Source organism: Macaca nemestrina, chromosome 6 (genome assembly GCF_043159975.1).
Source record: "Macaca nemestrina isolate mMacNem1 chromosome 6, mMacNem.hap1, whole genome shotgun sequence".
Classification (NCBI taxonomy): Eukaryota; Metazoa; Chordata; class Mammalia; order Primates; family Cercopithecidae; genus Macaca; species Macaca nemestrina.
In genome coordinates, this window is record NC_092130.1 from 2,972,790 (window position 1) to 2,992,704 (window position 19,915).

General features: G+C 51.0%; 1 protein-coding gene across 2 annotated transcripts in view; it reads left to right on the forward strand.

Annotated features, from left to right (window-relative positions):
- Positions 1 to 19,915, forward strand: part of LOC105484020 (acetoacetyl-CoA synthetase-like) — a 94,091-nt gene that overhangs the window by 36,851 nt on the left and 37,325 nt on the right. The window contains exons 4-7 of one of the 2 annotated variants that reach the window (XM_071098039.1): positions 4,241 to 4,366; positions 8,709 to 8,833; positions 14,952 to 15,009; positions 15,349 to 15,448. In XM_071098039.1, the coding sequence (XP_070954140.1) occupies positions 4,364 to 4,366; positions 8,709 to 8,833; positions 14,952 to 15,009; positions 15,349 to 15,448 (286 nt within the window). In that variant the 5' untranslated portion in view covers positions 4,241 to 4,363. Of the gene's footprint in view, positions 1 to 4,240; positions 4,367 to 8,708; positions 8,834 to 14,951; positions 15,010 to 15,348; positions 18,106 to 19,915 lie in introns of those variants that run through there. The other variant, XM_071098038.1, reaches the window with a different exon arrangement.

Genomic DNA, 19,915 nt, shown 5'->3' on the forward strand with positions numbered 1-19,915 from the left:
CCATACTCACAGGTCCCCAGTTTCCCAGTAGTGTCCTAGCAGCCCAGGTGGTGGGCCTTCTCAGTCATCAGGTCTCCTTCATGCCCTTGAATCTGTAGCAGTTCCTCGAGCTTTCTTTGTTTTTCATGACACTGACATTTTTGAAGAGCCCAGGCTCCTGGTTTGGCAGAATGGCTCTCTGGGTCTGTCTGATACCTCCTCATGGTTAGGTCCAGATGATGCAGCTTTGGTAGGAACACCGTGGAAACGATATGTCATTCTCCCTGCATCTGTCGGGGGGACACAATGTCAGTGTATTTCATTTTCATGATTTCACTGGGCCACTCTTCAGAAATAAAATGCCTGGGTGAATATGATGCTTTGCTTTTCTTTTTTTGAGACGGAGTCTTGCTCTATCACCAGGCTGGAGTGCAGTGGTGCGATCTGGGCTCACTGCAACCTCTGTCTGCCAAGTTCAAGTGATTCTCCTGCTTCAGCCTCCTGAGTAGCTGGGATTACAGGGGTTCACCACCACCCCTAACTAGTTTTTTTTTTTTTTTTTTTTTTGTATTTTTAGTAGAGACAGGGTTTCACTATGTTGGTCAGGCTGGTCTCGGACTCCTGACCTCGTGGTCCACCCACCTCAGCCTCCTAAAGTGCTGGGCTCATAGTTGTGAGCCACTACGCCCGGCCGAATGTGGTGCTTTTTTTTTTTTTTTTTTTTTTTTGAGACGGAGTCTCGCTCTGTCGCCCAGGCTGGAGTGCTGTGGCTGGATCTCAGCTCACTGCAAGCTCCGCCTCCCGGGTTCCCGCCATTCTCCTGCCTCAGCCTCCCGAGTAGCTGGGACTACAGGCACCCGCCACCTTGCCCGGCTAGTTTTTTTTTTGTATTTTTTAGTAGAGACAGGGTTTCACCGTGTTAGCCAGGATGGTCTCGATCTCCTGACCTCGTGATCTGCCCGTCTCGGCCTCCTGTGGTGCTTTTCTAATAACCGCTGTCACATCTTACTTTCTGTGATCCTCCTCTACCCCGGGCTTGATAAAAAGAGCTTCTTTCTGACTCGGGTTGAATTCTTACCTCGCACTGGGACTCCTGAGCCAGTCTCTGGGAGTCAGGATTCTTGGTCCACGCGTGGCTCTTGCCGTCTGCTCCAGCTTCTCCTCTGGGCCAGCTCTTCAGCTATCCCTGTAGCTCATTTCCCCATTTCTCTCAGTTGGCTCAGCCCATAGGGAGGAGAAGAATCCGCGGTATATTGATCAAACTTCTGATCGCCACTTCTCCCCCCAAACTGAGAAGAAGAGAATTCTCCAAGTGAAGAAACCTTTGCTTAATCAGACAGTGGCATTTGAAAAGGAAATACACAGGCTCCTTATTCTAGCTCATTTAGATTTTACAGATGTTCCCTCTACCTGGAAGCCATTTGAATCCATTCCATAAAAAATAAATATTTACATTGGAATCATTTGAAAGCCTTGTTGGGTTTTTTCAGAGTATTTTCATCAGAATGTGGAAGGGAGGCAACGTGGCTTCATCACCACCTGGATCTGGATTCACTGAAGGGCTTGTTGCAGGCTGTGAAATAGATCTGAAAGTCCAAGAGGCTGTCCAGGCACAGCAGGTTAATTCTCAAGAAACCTGGGGGTGGGAGCGAGGGGTCAGGTCGGTGTTGGGGGGCAAAGGCCTTATTTCTGGCAGTTACACTGGCTGACCGAGTTGCCCCTCTGTAGGCAGTGAGCTCTCCTGTCGCTCAAATCATGTGATTTTATGAAAGCCAGTTGGGGCGTGTTCACAGACTAAGTGTAGCTAGAATCGCATTTTCCCTGTGAAAGGGCAGCCCTGGTGTGCCTGGGCGCGGGTCTGTTAATGAGCCACCGAGATGAGCATTTTTAGAAATCTTGGAGACAAGGGTGAGGGCAGGGATGGGTGAATGTGGCCAAACAAGACATTTTAGGAAATATGGAAATGCATAGCTGTACTTTTATTTTTAGTGCTCTTTGCATAGTGCATGTCATTTTTTAAAAACATAAAAATGTATTAGATGTAACATAGCTTATAGATAAAATGATCGTGCCTGGTGTATTTAGAGTGCAGAAAAATCAGGAAAAATTATATGTACTCTTATTTTCACTGGGCCCTTGCCTCTCTGGAGAAGTGACTAAACATCTTGCTGGTTTTCTAGAATCATCTTGACCACAAACTTGAAAACAGCAAGGCAACATAGGCCAGAGCCCTTGGGCTGCTCCTAATCCTGCTAATTTAATGGGGTGGGGTTGTGTTACTGGTTTGTTGGTTGTGTTTTCTGTGTGTTTCTATGTGTTCACGTGTTTTCTTTCCATGAAAGGTGTCAGAAAGCAGCTCCCCTTTCTCTTCCTTACATGAAATTACTCTCCTACACTGAGACCCAGGAAACCGTGCTGTTTACGCTGCCTTACCCTCAGGGAAAGCATTCAGGTTTGACCATAAATATTTAAGAATTAAGGGGAAAATGATGGATGTGAATTGTTAAGATTCACACAGAGAAATTCTTGAGAGGAGGGGGCCCATCGTTTGTTTTATGCCATCTGAGACAATGAGGCTAATGAACCATTGAATGTGGGGCTTAGAGCTCCGCTGTGCTCACAGCAGACCACGTGGGTGAAGCTGCAGAGTTCAGTGCTGATTTTAAGTGAAAAAAAAATGGGAGGGAGATTTGCCACAGGTTCCTAGAATCAGAGTTCCCTGTCCTTGAAATGGATTCATGGAAAGATGTAGTTCATGGAGACAGTTTCTGAAAAGTTTGTCACCCCCAAATTATTGCCTACCTGATACAGAGAACAGAGTGTCATGGAACTTTCTAAGAAGCTTTTTAGTGTCTGGGGAAGGGAAGCGGGGAGGCTGTCCCTTGACCCTCACTGGGGCTTCTTGTTAAACCCCACCCTGCATCTCAGCTTCCAGAGCCTGGAGGCAGCCTCGGGGGACTGCAGAAAAGGGCTGTCCCTCAGCTAGTGATAAAGACATACTGAGACTGGGCAATTTACAAAAGAAAGATTTAATGGACTTAACAGTTCCACATGGCTGGGGGGGGCCTCACAAGGCAGAAGGCAAGGAGGAGCAAGTCACATCTTAACATGGATGGCAGCAGGCCAAGGGAGAGGATGAGAGCCGAGCAAAATGGGTTTCCCCTTATCAAACCATCAGATCTCATGAGACTGATTTAGTACCATGAGAACAGTATGGGAGAAGCTGCCCCCATGATTCAGTTACCTCCCACCAGGTCCCTCCCACAACACATGGGAATTACGGGAATACAATTCAAGATGAGATGTGGATGGGGACATGGAGCCAAACCGTATCAGGCAGCACCTGCCCATCTCCCTGGCAGTCTCTGGAGGCTTCAGTTGCTGCCATTTGTAGGCCGGGTGGCAGTCGCCTGTTTGGGATGCCAGGGAAGATCTCCCAGGTGTGCTGTTAGGTGGAAAAGGCAAAGTGCAGGACACTGTGTCAAAATGAACAAAATGGCATTAATATGTGCTGGTGTCAGCAAGAAAGATATTCACGGGAAGCTGCTAGGACTGGCTGCCTCTGGAGAGAACCGGGTACAGGACAGGGAGAGAGGAAGCTTTTCATAGCATCTGCTTCAGAGTTGTGGATCGTGCAAATATATTGCCTACTAAGCACCAACATTAAGCAGTAATAGTGCATAGTGGGTGGGAGGGAGTGGGTCTGCTTGGGTGTTTTAGCCAGAAGCAGGGTCTTGTGCTGCCCCCTCGGCTGAGGCATTCCTGAGCTCCGATCCTGAACGTGAGTCCCAGCGATAGTCTTGCTCTCTTTTCAGCAGGGCCCCCCCACACTCCCCTCAACCCCGATCCCTGCCCCCTGTGAGACTGGGCTAGCACCTGTGCTGGAACAGTCAGGCCCTGGTCTTTTGTTCTTTGACTCTCTTCACAATAAGGGTCACTTCTCTTCTGCCTGAAACTGGTGGGCCTCCGTGGTGCCCTTGATGGCCCAGGCACTGAGAACTCAAGGGCAGGCAGCAGTGTCAGGGTTTTACTCTCCAGGCTACAAGCCACGCTCAACGCTTAGGTGGCAGAGGGACGTGGGGGCGTGGCTCATCACAGGGGAGAAGGGGGAGCCTCCAAAGTCCTTTTCTACCAGGAAAGAAACTGGGGATCTGCTGAGGCTTCTTCCTGGCAGCGTCTGAGTGGCACGTGGGCCAAGCACCAGGTACCCTGGTACTGTACGCCTAACAGAGAGCACCTGCTGTCCCCCGTCTCCCCACAGGGCGCCCTCATCCTGCACCTGACGGAGCACCTGCTGCACAGCAACATGACCAGCAGTGACATCCTCCTGTGACCAGCAGTGACATCCTCCTGTGACCAGCAGTAACATCCTCCTGTGCTACACATGGTAAGGGCTTCCCCAGTTGCCGGCCTGTGCTACACCCAGTGAAGGCTGCCCTGGGTTGCTGCCCTGTGCTATATAAACAGTAAGGGTTTCCCCGGTACATCAGCCCATGACACCCGGTAAGGGCTTCCCTGGGGTGCCTGGTGGGCTACACATGGTAAGGGCTTTCCCAGGGCGATGGCCTGTGTTACACACGGTGAGGACTTCCCCGGGCGCCGGCCCGCGCTACACCATGGTAAGGCGTTCCCTAGGTGCCCGTGCTGCACCTCGGTGAGGGCTTCCCCAGGGCACGGTGTCAAGATGGCCTCGCTCCTCCACCCACCCTGCCTCAGCAGCATGGAGTCCACACCGTTAAACCCGAACTCCAACTTCAGGTGTTGGAGGGCTCCCTGTCCTTGTTGAGCACTGAAAGACAGAAGGTTAGGACAAGTTGAAAGAAGTGTGTTCTACCCCAGAGGAGAAGAACTCAAAACATCAAGAGCTTCCAGAATGATCTAGCTACAGGTCCTGGGCGGTGCTTTTGTGCTGAGTTTTTATGACGAGTGGAATGCCACAGGCACGTGCCTGACCTGTGAGGGCAATGCCCAGGGCCCTTCTGTGCCCCTTGCGAGAGACTCCCCAGGACTGCACACAGATTCAGGACGGGGACAGACCCCTGGGATCTCACACAGATGCAGGACGGGGACAGACCCCTGGGACCTCACACAGATGCCGGAGGGGGACAGACCCCTGGGACCTCACACAGATTCAGGACGGGGACAGACCCCTGGGACCTCACATAGATGCAGGAGGGGGACAGACCCCTGGGATCTCACACAGATGCAGGAGGGGGACAGACCCCTGGGATCTCACACAGATGCAGGACGGGGACAGACCCCTGGGATCTCACACAGATGCAGGAGAGGGACAGACCCCTGGGATCTCACACAGATGCAGGAGGGGGACAGACCCCTGGGATCTCACACAGATGCAGGACGGGGACAGACCCCTGGGATCTCACACAGATGCAGGAGAGGGACAGACCCCTGGGATCTCACACAGATTCAGGATGGGGACAGACCCCTGGGATCTCACACAGATGCAGGACGGGGACAGACCCCTGGGATCTCACACAGATGCAGGACGGGGACAGACCCCTGGGATCGCAGACTCAGGAAGGGGACCTTGGGTGTGTTTCTGATGTGTGACTGTGAAGAGACCACTCCCGGCTCTCTGACCAGCTGCGAATTACTGTGGGGTTTGGGACAGATGATTCAGGTTTCTTTCAGCTGCAGGGATTTTCTCTACAACTCACCCCTGTCCCCAGTCCCTAACATAGAATACCAGGGCCAGCCCCACCCCCACCAATGAGCCCTTGTGTGCCCGGCCCTTCTCAAACATTTCAGAGCAGGAAGCCGGGCAGCAGCATCAGTGCAGTGTCCTTGTGGAGTTGCAGAAAGCTCCCAGCAGCTACTATGATGCAGGATTTGCCTGCCTCCCTAGGACATGGCAATTTAAAATGTCAGGGTCTTGTTTTGAGAGGAAAGATACAATGGGAAGAACTCAAAAATTTGGGGCAATTTTCTCAGAGGCATTTCATTTTTACTGGAAGGATCCTGCCCCCTCCCTAACAATCAGGCAGTTAGATTTTTCCCTGGAGCAACTTGACACCACCTGGCTTCTAACAGCAGCCTCGCTGGCAGTTGTTACATGTCCTGCAGCCCTGGGCCCAGCCTGTACTGTGACCCACCTTTCCTCCCTTCCCCTTCCCTCCCTCCCTCCTTTCCTCTTCCTTCCTTTCCTGTTTTCCCTTTGTCTTTTTTTTCCATTTTTACCTTTGCCTTTTATCTTTTCTTTTGATAGAATCTCACTCTGTTGCTCAGGCTGGAGTGCAGTGGTGATCATGGCCCACTGCAGCCTCTACCTCCTGGGCTCAAGTAATCCTCCGCCTCAGCCTCCAAGTAGCTGAAATCACAGGTGCACTCCACCACACCTTGCTAATTAAAAAAAAATTTTTTTCTAGAGGCTAGGCATGGTGGCTCATGCCTGTAATCCCAACACTTTGGGAGGACAAGGCAGGTGGATCACTTGAGCTTAGGAGTTTGAGACCAGCCTGGCCAACATGGTGAAACCCTTTCTCTACTAAAAATACAAAAAAGCTGGGCATGGTGGTGGGCACCTGTAATCCCAGCTACTTGGGATGCTGGGGTGGGAGGATCGCTTGAACCCAGGAGGTGGAGCTTGCAGTGAGCCGAGATTGTGCCACTGCACTCCAGCCTGGGTGACAGAATGAGACTCCATCTAAGAAAAAAAAAAAATGCTTTTCTGTAGACACAAGGTCTCACTGTGTTACCCAGGCTGGTCTCAACTTTCTGAGCTCAAGTGATCTTCCCACCTTGGCCTCCCAAAATGGTGAGATTACAGGTGTGAGCCATCAGGCCTTGACTCAACTTTTAGCAGCTTTGTTGGACAATGAGGTGGCCAGGAATGCTATGCTGCTTGGGGCTTCCAGGCACTGGTTTTCTCTTTGGTGAATAGTTCCTTAATAAAGGAAATTGAATGAGTACATTGAGACCTGTTCAGAAAGCAGCTCAATGACCAGGTGTGGTGGCTCATGCCTGTAATACCAGCACTTCGTGAGGCTGAGGCAGGAGGATCCCTTGAGGCTGGGAGTTCAAGACTAGCCTGGACTTCAAAGTGAGACCTCACCTACAAAAAATAAAAAAAATTAGCTGGGTGTGGTGGCTCACACCTGTGGTCCCATCCCAGGTACATGGGAGTCTGAGGCAGAAGGATCACTTGAGTTTAGAAGGTCGAGCCTGCAGTGAACTGTGATTGTACCACTGCACTCGAGCCTGGGTGAGAGTGAGACCCTGTCTCAGGGGGAAGAAAAGAAGAAAGCAGTTTGACTAGAGACCTTGGCCTGTGTCCCAGTGCCCTCTGCCTGTGTGAGTGGGAAGTAGGTGTGGGTGGGTCTTCCAGGAGATGTTGGTTTTGGGTCACTGTAGCCCACGTGTACTGGGGACAGCCCTAGGCTGCGGCTGGCAGGAGGCAGGTTCCTGACATAGACTAAACCACGTGGTTCATGCCATCGGTGCCGGCCTGCTGGCATGGTGCTCTGTTTCATCCTGAGCTCTGCGAGCTCTTGTCCCGGGGTTCTGACCCAGGGCTGAATGAGAACCACTTGGGGTTGTCACATGGTCACCGCATCCCCCACTCTGAGATTCTGACCTCGGGGATGTGCGGCAAGGCCCAGGACACCCAGCCACGTCCGCTCCAGTCCTCCCAGGCTGGGCGCATCCCCCGTGACCTCCTTGCCTCCATGGTGGGGTTGGGGTGCTCCCTGTTGCCCTCCAGGGCCGAGATTCCTGCTGGAACTTGCCCCTCACTCTGTCGTGGGATTTGTTTTACTCCAGGGCCACCCAGAGAGTCTCCCTGCATAGATGAAGGTACTGTGAGTGTACCTGCACCTTCTTGCCTTAACGTTTTTAAAATTAGTAAGTTTTCAATTAAAATAAAAAAACTTAAATCTACTTGGATATGGTAAAAATGTCAAGCAGCCTCAACAGGATATGGGAGGAAAGGCGGCGTGTCTCCCAGGGCCAGAGGCAGCCATGCCAGTCATTTTCATTGCCTCAGTGCGGATCGTTGCCCCTGTAGGCGTGTGTGTGTGCGCACGCATATGTGTGAGTGCGAGTGTGTGTGTGCATGTGTGTGCACGCATGTGTGTGTGAGTGCGTGTGTGTGAGTGCATGTGTGCGTGTGAGTGAGTGCATGTGTGCACGCGTGTGTGTGTGTGCATGTATCTGGGCATGTGTGTGCGTGTTTACATATCTGTTCTTTCCTCTGGACTGACAGGGTTATGCTGCATGTTTGCTTTGTATGAACACTGTCTTGGAGACGGTCCATGTCAGCCCAGACCTCATTCTTTGGAGGCAATTCCGTGTCAGCCCAGACCTCATTCTGTTTCACGGCTGCTTAATGGCTTCCCTCATCCTGCTGGGGCCAGGCGCTGTTCTGAATGCCTCATGTGGGTTCACTAACTGTGTCATGGTGTGAGTAGAATGTGTGCACCTCATGTGGCCTTTCCTGTGTCAATAACATCTACATTGCTTTGTCTCTGTCACCAGCAAGTGTGCAACAAATGTTCTGTGACATGTCTTGCTGTGCATGTATGAGTATGTCTGTGCGATCCATTCTTAGACGTGGAGTTGCTGGGCCAAAGTATCATGAGTTTGAAATGGGCAGTTAGCACCAACATGTGGCTCCATCTTAGGTGGTTTTGTAGGGACGCAGGAAACTGAGGGGCAGCTGTGGGGAGAGCTGCCTGGCGCCTGCTGAAGCCACACCCCTCCTGTCTTTGCAGGTTGGCTGGATGATGTGGAACTGGATGGTGTCCATTCTGGCCACAGGAGCGGCCATGGGCTTGTACGATGGCTCCCCCATGGTGCCCATGCCCAACATGCTCTGGGACCTGGTTGACAGGATAGGGTAGGTACCAAGATGCAGTGCCCAGAACAGGGGACAGGCAGCACCAGGAAGGCTCCTTGGGATCAGATGCAGAGCCATGGCTGCCTTCTGCCGTGGTCAGGACATCTCCGGAATGCTCTGCTTTTGTTGATGTCCCCTCTCTAAGAGGAGGATGTGGAAGGTGCCAGAAGCGGAAGGTGAAGCTGTTAAGGAGGGAGGGACACCAAGGGCCAGGGCTTTTCCTTCTAGAGTGAGGGCTGAGAAAAATCCTACGGGCAGCGTGTGATCTCATTTCTTTCAAAAATCTGTTTCTATTTTTTAGATTATTTTTTAGTAACAATTGTATGTATTGTAAGGTGCACAACATGGTATTTTGCTGTGTATGCACATAGTGAATGAAATGAGTACTGCAGTCAGGCAAACTCGTATTTGCATCTCCTCACAGAGTTACCTTTTTGTTTTTAGCAATGAGAGTGCCTGAAATCAACTCTCAGCAAAGTTTCAGCACTTACACAGTATGGCATCGTGCAGCCATCGTGCTGCACTTTAATCTTATTTCTGTAGTTGTGGCATTTCCCGGCAAAAGGAGGGAAACTGAGGGTCACATAGAGTCTAGCACACGTTCTTCGGACTCAGGAGTGAAATTGTGTTTGTCCATTTTTATACTGCTATGAAGAAATGCCCGACACTGGGTAATTTATAAAGAAAAAGGTTGAATGGACTCAGTTTCACATGTCTGGGGAGACCTCACAATCATGGAAGAAGGTGAAGGAGGGGCAAAGGGATGAGAGCGTGTGCAGGAGAACTGTCCTTTATAAAACCATCAGGTCTCGTGAGACTTATTCACTATTGAGAGAACAGCATGGGAAAAACCTGCTCCCAGGATTCAGTGACCTCCTACGACACACAGGATTGTGGGAGCTGCAGTTCCAGATGAGATTTGGGTGGGGACAGCCAAACCATATCAGAGATGAAGTGAGGTGAAGGCTGAACGCACAGGGGAGATGTGTGGATAAGTTCATGAGGGGTGGATGCAGAACCTGTGACTGGGGGACTGTGGCATTTGGATTTCCTGCCACCTTTCTCCTGAGCCCATTGGCAGGAGGAGAGCTCTGCTTGTCCCTAGCTGTCCCTTGGGGCTGGCAGCCACCTGTCTTCTAGGGTTCTCCTCACCTCATCATAACTACACTGAGTGCTTCCTGGGGCCCCTGGAGGTGGTCACTTCTTTCCTGTGGCCCTGGCTGGATGGTAGATGGGAATCCCATAAGCAGAGGCGGGAGCCAGTTAGGAGAGACACGTCAGGTGCCCTCCCAGTGTCTGAGAAATATCCAAATGGGGATGGGTACGGTGGTCCCTGCCCCCATCCCTTATCATCATCATTGTTAGAAGGCATCAGCAGACCCGGTCTCGTCAGCACTTTGCTGATGAATTAATCACAACCGGCTGGCATGTTCTGGCCACTATGGTCTTGGTCACCCTTGGCCTAATGACAGTGTTTCCAGAGATAAGAATCAGAAGTCAGCTGGGCGTGATGGCTTATGCCTGTAATCCCAGCACTTTGGGAGGCTGAGCTGGGCGGATCACGAGGTCAGGAGATCGAGACCATCCTGGCTAACACAGTGAAACCCCGTCTCTACTAAAAATACAAAAAAAAAAAAAAAAGGCCAGATGTGGTGGCGCGTGCCTGTAGTCCCAGCTACTTGGGAGGGTGAGGCAGGAGAATGGCGTGAACCTGGGAAGCGGAGCTTGCAGTGAGCCGAGATTGCGCCACTGCACTCCAGCCTGGGTGACAGAGCAAGACTCTGTCTCAAAAAAAAAAGAAAATGCAGAAGTCGCCAGAGCTCCAGGGGCCCAGAAATAACTGTGCTCTGAAACGTCCTCATTACTCTACATCTGACTCTGTTCATGGGGCGAACAGGAGCCACTCATGTTTTTAAATCCTTGGCCATTAACATTTTAAATATAACTTGGCCTGGCCTGGGTAAAATTGAAATCCTGACATTTGGCTCACAATCTTAGTGAGGAAGGCTATTTCCTAATGAGATTGTTTCCAGCAAAAGGTTAATCAAATCCCTGGAAACTTGAAATTGCTTTAGAATCTTTACCCTTTTACCCTTAAGCCAGGCTGCAGGGGAGGAACTTTTTTTGGTGTGTGTGGAAGGCATGCACTGGATCGGGGGTTACTTGAGGAGGGATGGAGAGGGAAGTGTACATCAGTGGGGCCTGGTGCTAATGAGATCCAAGGATGAAGAGTCCCAGGGAGACCCTGCTGTGTGTGTGCATGGGTGTGAGCCTGCGTGTATGCACAAGTGTATGTGAAAGTGTATGTGTGTGCATGGAGTGTGATAATGCGAAACAGTGAGTGCATATGTGTATGTGCACATTTGTGTGAGTGCAGGTGAGTGCATGAATGTGTGCATGGTGTCTGTGTGTGTATAGGTGTCAGGTGTGTGTGTGTGCATGCAGCTGTGAATGTTTGCTGTGCATGTGGATGCATGTGTGCCTTGCATATGTGTGCGTGTGCCTGTATGCACGCATACATGTGTGAGTGTTCACAGCACAGTGGCTGGTTCCATGCCATCATCAGGGGCCCTGGGTTGGCCAGAGCACCGAGGCTGGCTGAGGTGTGGTCATGCTGTCACAGGGCTCCCTCTGCATGTGGCCTTTGCCCTGCCTGGGAGAGCCTCCTGTGTAGTTTGGCGAGGCAGGTGTGACTCGGCACCCAGGCAGGGGTTGCAGGCGAGGGGCTGTCAGAAGGATGCAGGCTTCAAGCCACTGCCCTGGGCGCCACGGGCAGTGAGAGGGAGTGGGTGCTGGGCGTGGCAGGACGTTTCAGCTCAGTTCTGTTCACCTCCTGGAAACTGAATGCTGTGAAACAGTTGAAAGCAGTCATGGCAAATCCTGTTTTGTGACAAGAGGAGCACAGGGTGGGCACAGTCCTCATGAAGCTGTCTCAGTGCCTTTGATTAAATCCAATGTCTGTTAGTAAATGTGGGGTGAGATGTCTATTGATTACCGGCATGTCAGCTCCCAGCCTTACTGACACATTGGATAAAAGAGCATTTATTTTGTAGGCACAGACAAGATAATTTTAAAAGACGAATTTTCTTCTTCATAGGGGTGTGTTTCTAGGCTCTAGAGAGGGGAATATTCTGGATAGAATTAGGGCCAGGACCCTGGGGACTTTGCCCAGATTTGCTAGTAGCGGGACAGGCGTGGACGTTGTCTGGATGGCCCGGTGTTGTCGTCTCTGAATGGGGCCGTTGTCTGAGATGGTCCTAGAGGTCAGGGGCCTCACGGGCGAACGGGCTTGTCCTTCTAAGGAAGTGTGTGGGTTGGAGAGCACTCTGCCGGGATCTGCACCCCGTGTGTGCTGGACTATGTGCTCTGCGCCAAGCTCCCTGCCGGGTCCTGGGGGCCACACAGCAGCAACCTGGGGCCAGCACTGTCTGTCCTCATGGGGCTGGTAGTGGGAGGGGGAAGGTAAGGAAAAGGGAGAGGCTGACCTTGGCTTCTGAGGAGTGCTGTCAGGGACCTGGGGTCAGGGACTGCTCGAGAGGTCTTGGCATTTGGGCTGAGGCCGGAAGGTTCAGGAACTACTTTTGCAGGACTGGGGACATGTGCTTCAGGCAGAGGGAACCACCAGGAGCAAGGCCCGGAGGTGGGCCTGAGATCCATGTGTTGTGGAAGCTGGAGGGGCCTCCTGTGGCCTGAGTGCAAAGGGCTGATGTGGGACTGGGGGCAGGAAGAGGGGTGGGAGGGGCAGGAAGAGGGGTGGGAGGGGCAGGAAGAGGGGTGGGAGGGGCAGGGACACTTGGGACTGCTTGGAGGGCAAGTCTTTCCCCCTCGTGGAATGGAACAGCAGTGGACACTTCGAATCAGGAGAGCACTGTGATCTGGTGCGTGTTATTAAAAGGGCAGGGTAGACCAGGCGTGGTGGCTCATGCCTGTAATCCCAGCACTTTGGGAAGCTGAGGTGGGTGGATCACCTGAGGTCAGGAGTTCAAGGCCAGCCCAGCCAGCATGGTGAAACCCCGTCTTGACTAAAAATACAAAAGCTAGCTGGGTGTGGTGGCACGTGCCTGTAATCCCAGCTACTTGAGAGGCTGAGGCAGGAGGATCACTTGAACCCTGGAGGCAGAGGTTGCTGTGAGCCGAGATCGCGCCACTGCACTCCAGCCTGAGTGACACAGAGAGACTCCGTCTAAAAAAAAATGTGTGGTGTAGCGCCTGAGTGGAGAGAGCATGGCAGGGGCAGGGGTGGAAGCTGGGAGACGCGGGTTGGTGGAGCCCACAGGTGCTCTGGCGACCATGGAGGGGCTGCCTCTGGGCTGATCCACACCAGGCTCTGTCTAGGGCTCCGGGCAGTCACAGGCACCGGGTCCCGATGGCTCAGGGCCTTGACGCTGTCTCATGCTTCGGTGTAGCGACCCCTACGGTACTCACTAGAACTAAGACGTGGCATGAGCGCCCACAGGTGGGCTCCCATGCTTCCATGAGCTGAATGGTGTTGCATTTCCTAACTGTCTTAGGTGCACCCTGGAGATAGATGGGGGAAGTTGCTGTTTGCAGACAAGCAGGCCTGTGACTCATGGGCTGGACAGCACCACCTCCGAGTGCTGGCGGAGCCTCACCAAGATCAGGGTTTGCAGAGTCTTGCCTGCAGTTAGACGTGCTTTAGAACCACAGAGAGCCTTCGAGTTTTCTGGGTGTGGGCAATGGGGGGATGAGCTACATAAAACCTATGTGTTGTTTGGGCGTGGCTGTTGATTGGAGAGCTTTGTACCCGTAGCTGGAGGCGGTCACTGCTGTCCAGGGTCGGGTGATTGGCATCAGAGTCACGAGGTCTCCATCCTCTGTTATTGATACTTGCAAAGGGAGTGACACCTTAATCCTTGGCTATGAAGTTGAAGTAGTTAATCGAACTCTGGGTTTGTGAAAGAAGCATGAGGGATGGTCAGAAGAGCAAGTTTCCCTCCCCCGAAACTCTAGCCATCTCTAGGATACAGTGGTGGCTTTGTGGGTGGCAGGGTGGGTCTGGGGAAGTAAAAGAACGAAGGTGTGGGAGGTGGAAGGACCAAGGTAATCTGCCTCCTTGCATGGAGGGAGACCCACCCTGCCATTGCCTTAGCCATGCCCAACCAGTTCTGAATTCCAGGACATTCTGTGCCACATTGCCTCACAGCTTCAGACAGCAAGTGCCATGGCAGTCAGTCTTCCCTCCTTGGGATGAGTCTCCACTGAACGTGCAGGGACTGAGGTTCTACTGCCCAGAGTGACACGGAAGAGTCTTAATCTCCCAGCCTCCTCTGCGCCCTGAAGAGAAAAATCTGCTTTAGTTGGGAAGATCAAGTTTCCATGTGAAGGGCTGCCTGGCTGGAAGAAAAGCTGAGGAAGGAAATAGCATATTAGACAGGGCTGCCCTTGAAAATGCAGTGATGTATATTCAGCAGCGTGTGTCATTCTCTGAGCACAGATGTTCATAGAACTGTGGATTCTAAACGTTTAAGAAGAGCTGCACTTTTCTACATTTCATAAAAATGTGAACTTGTTTAAGAAAAAGGGATGGGTAGAGAGTTTCTGGGATGGCACATGTTTTAACAAAGAATTCTCGCAGCACTTTGGGTGCCAGAGCAGGAGGATCACTTGAGCCCAAGAGTTAGAGACGGCAGCGAGCTGTCATTGCAGCACGGCGCGCCAGCCTGGGGCGCCACAGGGAGACCCTGTCTCAAAAAGTAATAATAATAATAATTCTGTAGCCCTCTCTTCTTTGGTGAATGAATGTGAGGATAGAATTTGAGGGGTCTTGATTTTATGGCCTCCTTTGGTCCCCCAAGATAAAATACACTCTGCAGCTGGGAAAATGATGGGTTCGTGTGAACAGCTGTTTTACGTGAAGCCTCGTGGTCAAGGAAGCTGGCCGTGCATACTGGACTCGGCGTACAGAACAGTCAGGTGTGCCTGTGAGCAAGTCAGGTGCCGTGACTCAGACTCGAGTAAACACGAAGTGTGAGTTCAATCCAGAAAAATGCGCTCTAGGGTTTTGCAGACTTGTCAGAAATAAATCACTAACTTTAGAAAGCTTCAGTGCAAGAGTCTTGAAGAATTTCTGGTGTTTTCTTTCCCGCCTGCACCCTAGCATCCTGGTAACCAGGGTGAAGTGGCTGTCGGCGCTGGAAGAGAAGGCCATGAAGCCGGTGAGTGTGCCTCTTTAATCTCATTCCCTGTACTGCCAATCAAGGAAATTAAATCCATCCTATTTCCTGCTTGTGCGTGAGGCTTCAGGTGCTGGGTTTAGTTTTAATCTTTTGGTGATTCTTTGCCCCAGTGGAAATCCACAGTCTCCAGATGCCCCAGACACATCCAGCCATTAGAAGTGCAAGGATGAAAGTACTTGTTTAGATAGAAATATAGTGATGGACACTGAAACGTGGTGATGATGAGTAAAATAATCAGATTGCAGAAGATCGTGCTCCAGACATGATCCTGTCCACCGGCTCCCTGCTGAAAGCCTAAAGCTATGAGTGTGTCTACAGGTGCGTCAAGAGCAGCGTCCTCCTGGGCTCCACCTCGGGTATGGCTCTGCGGGGGACAGACCTCCCGGCCATCCCCGCCTCCGGAAGGCAGGCCGGCCCTGTAAGTATGCACACCCTCTGCCCAGTGCTTGGATTCATCCCAAGGGCACGGTCTACTGGGCGGCCAGTACGCACAGTCCCCTCTCAGTATCTGAGGCAGTGATGCTCTGCAAAGTCACTGTGAACACCGAGTCAGCACGGATGGAACCCTTGCTCCTGGGGGAAGTAGGTTGGTACACACACACCTCTCACATCGATTATAGTCTTAAATCCAAAACAACACATCTTGGTAGGTTCTATTTTTTTATCTTGTGAAAGAGAAAATGCAGTTCAGAAGCGTTCAGTGACTTGCCCAAGGCCACTGTCAGGTGCCAGAGCTGGGATGCAAAGCCTGGGAACAGAGCACCCTGCCCCACCCTGCCCCAGTCTCCTGCGTGTGAGAGGGAGGCAGGGAGCCCATGTCTCCTTGTGTGACCCTGGTGGGAACCGGCCTGGGTGGCTCGGGTTTGACGGCTCTGCAGTGTCTGAGAGTGACTGCAAAAGCTCCAGAGTATAGGCCTGGAGGTCACACATACATTTTAGTGAGCAGGCAAATTCGCAAAAATAGAATATGCAAATAGAAGCCACTGTATGGAAGGACAAATACTGCAACATTGTTTATATAAGGAAAAATAGATTATCGGTATGCCCAGCAGAAGGAAATTCATTTAATAATTTAGGGTACATTCTTAATTTATGTAGCCATTAGAAGTGCAATTATGAAAGTATTTGTTCAGATAGAAATATACTGATGGACATTGAAACATGGTCATGATGAGTGAAAAAATCAGATTGCAGAATTATAAGGCACGGTCATTTTTGTAGGTTGAAAACAGGAATATATGGATGTATACATGCATACTCACATATGTATATATATGGGTGTATTATATGTGGATTCCAACCGAATTTTTTTATTTTTTTTTATTTTTTATTTTTGAGAAAGAGTCTCACTCCAGCTTAGGCTGGAGTACAGTGGGTGCAATCTCAGCTCACTGCAACCTCTGCCTCATGGGTTCAAGCAATTCTCTTGCCTCAGCCTCCCAAGTAGCTGGGATTACAGGCATGTGCCACCATGCCCAACTCATTTTTCTGTATTGTTAGTAGAGACAGGGTTTCATGTATTGGCCAGACTGGTCTCAAACTCCTGACCTCAGGTGATCCACCCACCTTGGCCTCCCAAAGTCCTGGGATTACAGGCATGAGCCACTGTGCCTGGCCCCCAAGTGCATTTTTTGGTCACAACTTTTTTCTTAATGTAAAGTTGTGCTTTGGAAAATGGTTCATGCATGTGGTAAAAAATTTGGAGTCCACAAAGGTATCCTCATTGCTGCCGTCCCCCTTCCCCGAGGAAGCCCATGTTGTTTCCTTCATAGATGTTCTGTGCATAGGTGAGTGTGTGTGCTTGAGTGTTTGTGAGTGTGTGTAAATGGGACGAGAGCACCCCCGTTTTCTGTAGTTTAGGGTACATACCTCACTTCCCCTTAATGTGACTTACAGTTGATTCCATTGCTGCCCATAGAAATCTTTGGGTCACTGTTTGTTTTTTAGACAGGGTTTTGCTCTGTTGCCCAGGCTGGAGTGCACAGTGACACGATCATGGCTCACTGCAGCTTCAACCTCCTGGGCTCAAGTGATCTACCCGCCTCAGCCTCTTGAGTAGCTAGGACCACAGGTGCACGCCACCACACTCAGCTATGTTTTTTTTTTATTTTTTGTAAAAATGGGGTTTCAAGATGTTGCCCAGGCTGTTCTTGAACTCCTGAGCGCAAGTGATTCTCCCACCTCAGCCTCCCAGAGTGCTGGGATTACAGGCATGAGCCACCGTGCCTGGCCTAGGTCACTTTTATTTTATTTTTACACATTTGTGGTTGTGATTTTTCTCCTTGTGATTTAAAAACATGCTCTCAGAGCGCCTCTTTAAGAGGTGCTGTTTGCCCAGAGCCCGAGGCCAACCCCCCAGGCTTCCTCCCCACCATTGGTTCCTTAGCCTGAGGAGGAGGATCTGAGCTCTTCTTACCAGCAGGGTGAGCAGCAGGAGGGAGGTCGGGAGCCCTGCCCAGACCTTGATGGTGGCAGAAACGAACGTGACTCACTCACTTTCTTGGGACACGTCCGTCAGTGACATGAAATGGCAGAGAAGACATCACATTTTATTCTTTGCCTGAAGGAAGAAATAAAATCTCTTAGAGTTGAAGCCAAAATCAACCCTTCTGGTTTTTGGAGCCGTGTCATTTCACGTGGATCTGAACATCCTCACACTCCCAATTCAGGCACATAGAGCCTGATGAGGGAAAACATTTGCTTTATGAAAATACTTTTTACACGTATATGAGTTAATGAGTAGCATGTGCTGGGCACGGTGGCTCACAACTGTCATCCCAGCACTTTGGGATGCTGAGGCAGGAGACTTGCTTGAGCCCAGGAGTTCAAGACTAGCCTGAGCAGCACAAGGAAACCCTGTTTTCACCCAAAAAAAAAAAAAAAGTTAGCTGTGGCTAATTTTTATTAAAATTAGCTGTGGCTGGGCACGGTGGCTCACGCCTGTAATCCCAACACTTTGGGAGGCTGACGCAGGCAGATCACTTGAGGTCAGGAGTTCAAGACCAGCCAGGTCAACATGGTGAAACCCCATTTCTACCAAAAAAAACCCAAAAATTAGCTGAGCATGGTGGCATATGCCTGTAGTCCCAGCTACTTGGGAGGCTGAGGGAGGAATCTCTTAAACCGGGGAGGTGGAGGTTGCAGTGAGCCGAGATTATGCTACTGCACTCCAGCCTGGGCAACAGAGTGAAACTCTGTCTCAAAAAAAAAAAAAAAAAAAAAAAAAATTAGCTGGGCATGGTGTGTGCCTGTAGTCTCACTTGGGAGGCTGAGGTGGGAGGATCGGTTCAGCCAGGAGGTCAAAGCTGCAGTGAGCTGAGATCACACCACTACACTCCTGTTTGAGCAACAGAGTGAGGCCCTGTTTCCAAAAAATAAAAAGAGTTCAGACACCAGGCACAGGGGTTAGGGAGGGGTGCTCCTTGCCACCGCCTCTCGCACTCTTTTTGCTTTCTTCCCTGTGGGAGCGGAGTGACCCTGTCCTCAGCGTGTTCTGCCCTTGCTCTGCTTGTGTGTTGTGTGTGAATGCATGTATGTGGTGTGTGCATGCATGTGTGTGTGATGTGTGTGGTGTGTACATGTAAGTGGTTGTTCCTCAATGTGTCCTGCCCTTGCTATGCTTGTGTGTGGATGTATGGTGTGTGTGTGCACATGGATACACGTGTGTGTGCGCGCGTGTGGTGTGTGCATGTATGTGCGCATGTGTGTGTGTGGGGTGTGCATGCATGTTTATGTGTGCATGTACGTTTATGTGTGCATGTGTATGGTGCATGTGTGTGGTGTATGTGTGGTGTGTGCATGCGTGTGGATGTGTGTGCATGTGTGTGCATGTGTGTGTGATGTATGTGTGGTGTGTGCATGCATGTATGTGTGCATGTGTGTGTGTAGTGTGAGGGTCTTTGTCCTCTTGCAGATTGACCTTGCTGCTCTTGCCCTTCCCACACAGACTTTGGGGTTAGGGGATAGCTGTTGGCTGTTGTCAGCAGTGGGCCTAAGTTGGGGTGTTCACACTGCTCCCCTGCGTGGTGGCCCATGGAGCCTGACTCCCATTTCCAGCTCATTCCAGAAACAGGAGTGTTTTCCATGTAGCATAGTCTCTTGTGTGTGAGACGGTCCTTGCAAGTGGGAACATTTCTCTTTTTTTCTTTTGAGACAGAATCTCTGTCACCCAGGCTGGAGTGCAGTGGCACGATCTTGGCTCACTGCAACCTCCGCCTCCTGGGTTCAAGCGATTCTCATGCCTCAGCCTCCTGAGTAGCTGGGATTACAGGCGTGCATAACATACATAGGTCATTCTGCCAGTGGGGCAATAATGCATTTTTGATGGATATCTTGTTGTCTTCAGCTTGAAGCTATCATGTGTAACTGTAATCTGGGTTTAGTTGAATCTCAGCCACCTCTGCCCAGAGCCTCTTGGCCCCGGCCCCTGCTGTTGGTAGCCAGGCGTGGTGGTGCATGCCTGTAATTTTTGTATTTTTAGTAGAGGTGGGGTTTCACCATGTTGCCCAGGCTGGTCTCGAACTCCTGAGTTCAGTCAATCCACCCACCTCGGCCTCCCAAAGTGCTGGGATTATAGGCATGAGCCACCGTGCCTGGCCACGTTTCTGTTTTTCCATGTAAACCATGTAAAGCATGGCGCGCAAGCCTTCCCACATGATGGGTCCGCATAGGCGGTATCTGCTGGGTAGATACCACAGGCAAAGCTTCCATTTTCTGCGATCCTGAATCTTGAGTTTCCGTGTGACCACAGAAGGTCATTTTCTTAGTGCATCCTCTCGCAGGAAGGCTCGGCCAGAACATCTGTCACCAGATGTAGGGGGTTTATTCCAATTTCCATATCACCTCTCCAGCTGCTCCGTGAAAAGAAGCCCCACCTGTCTGGGTG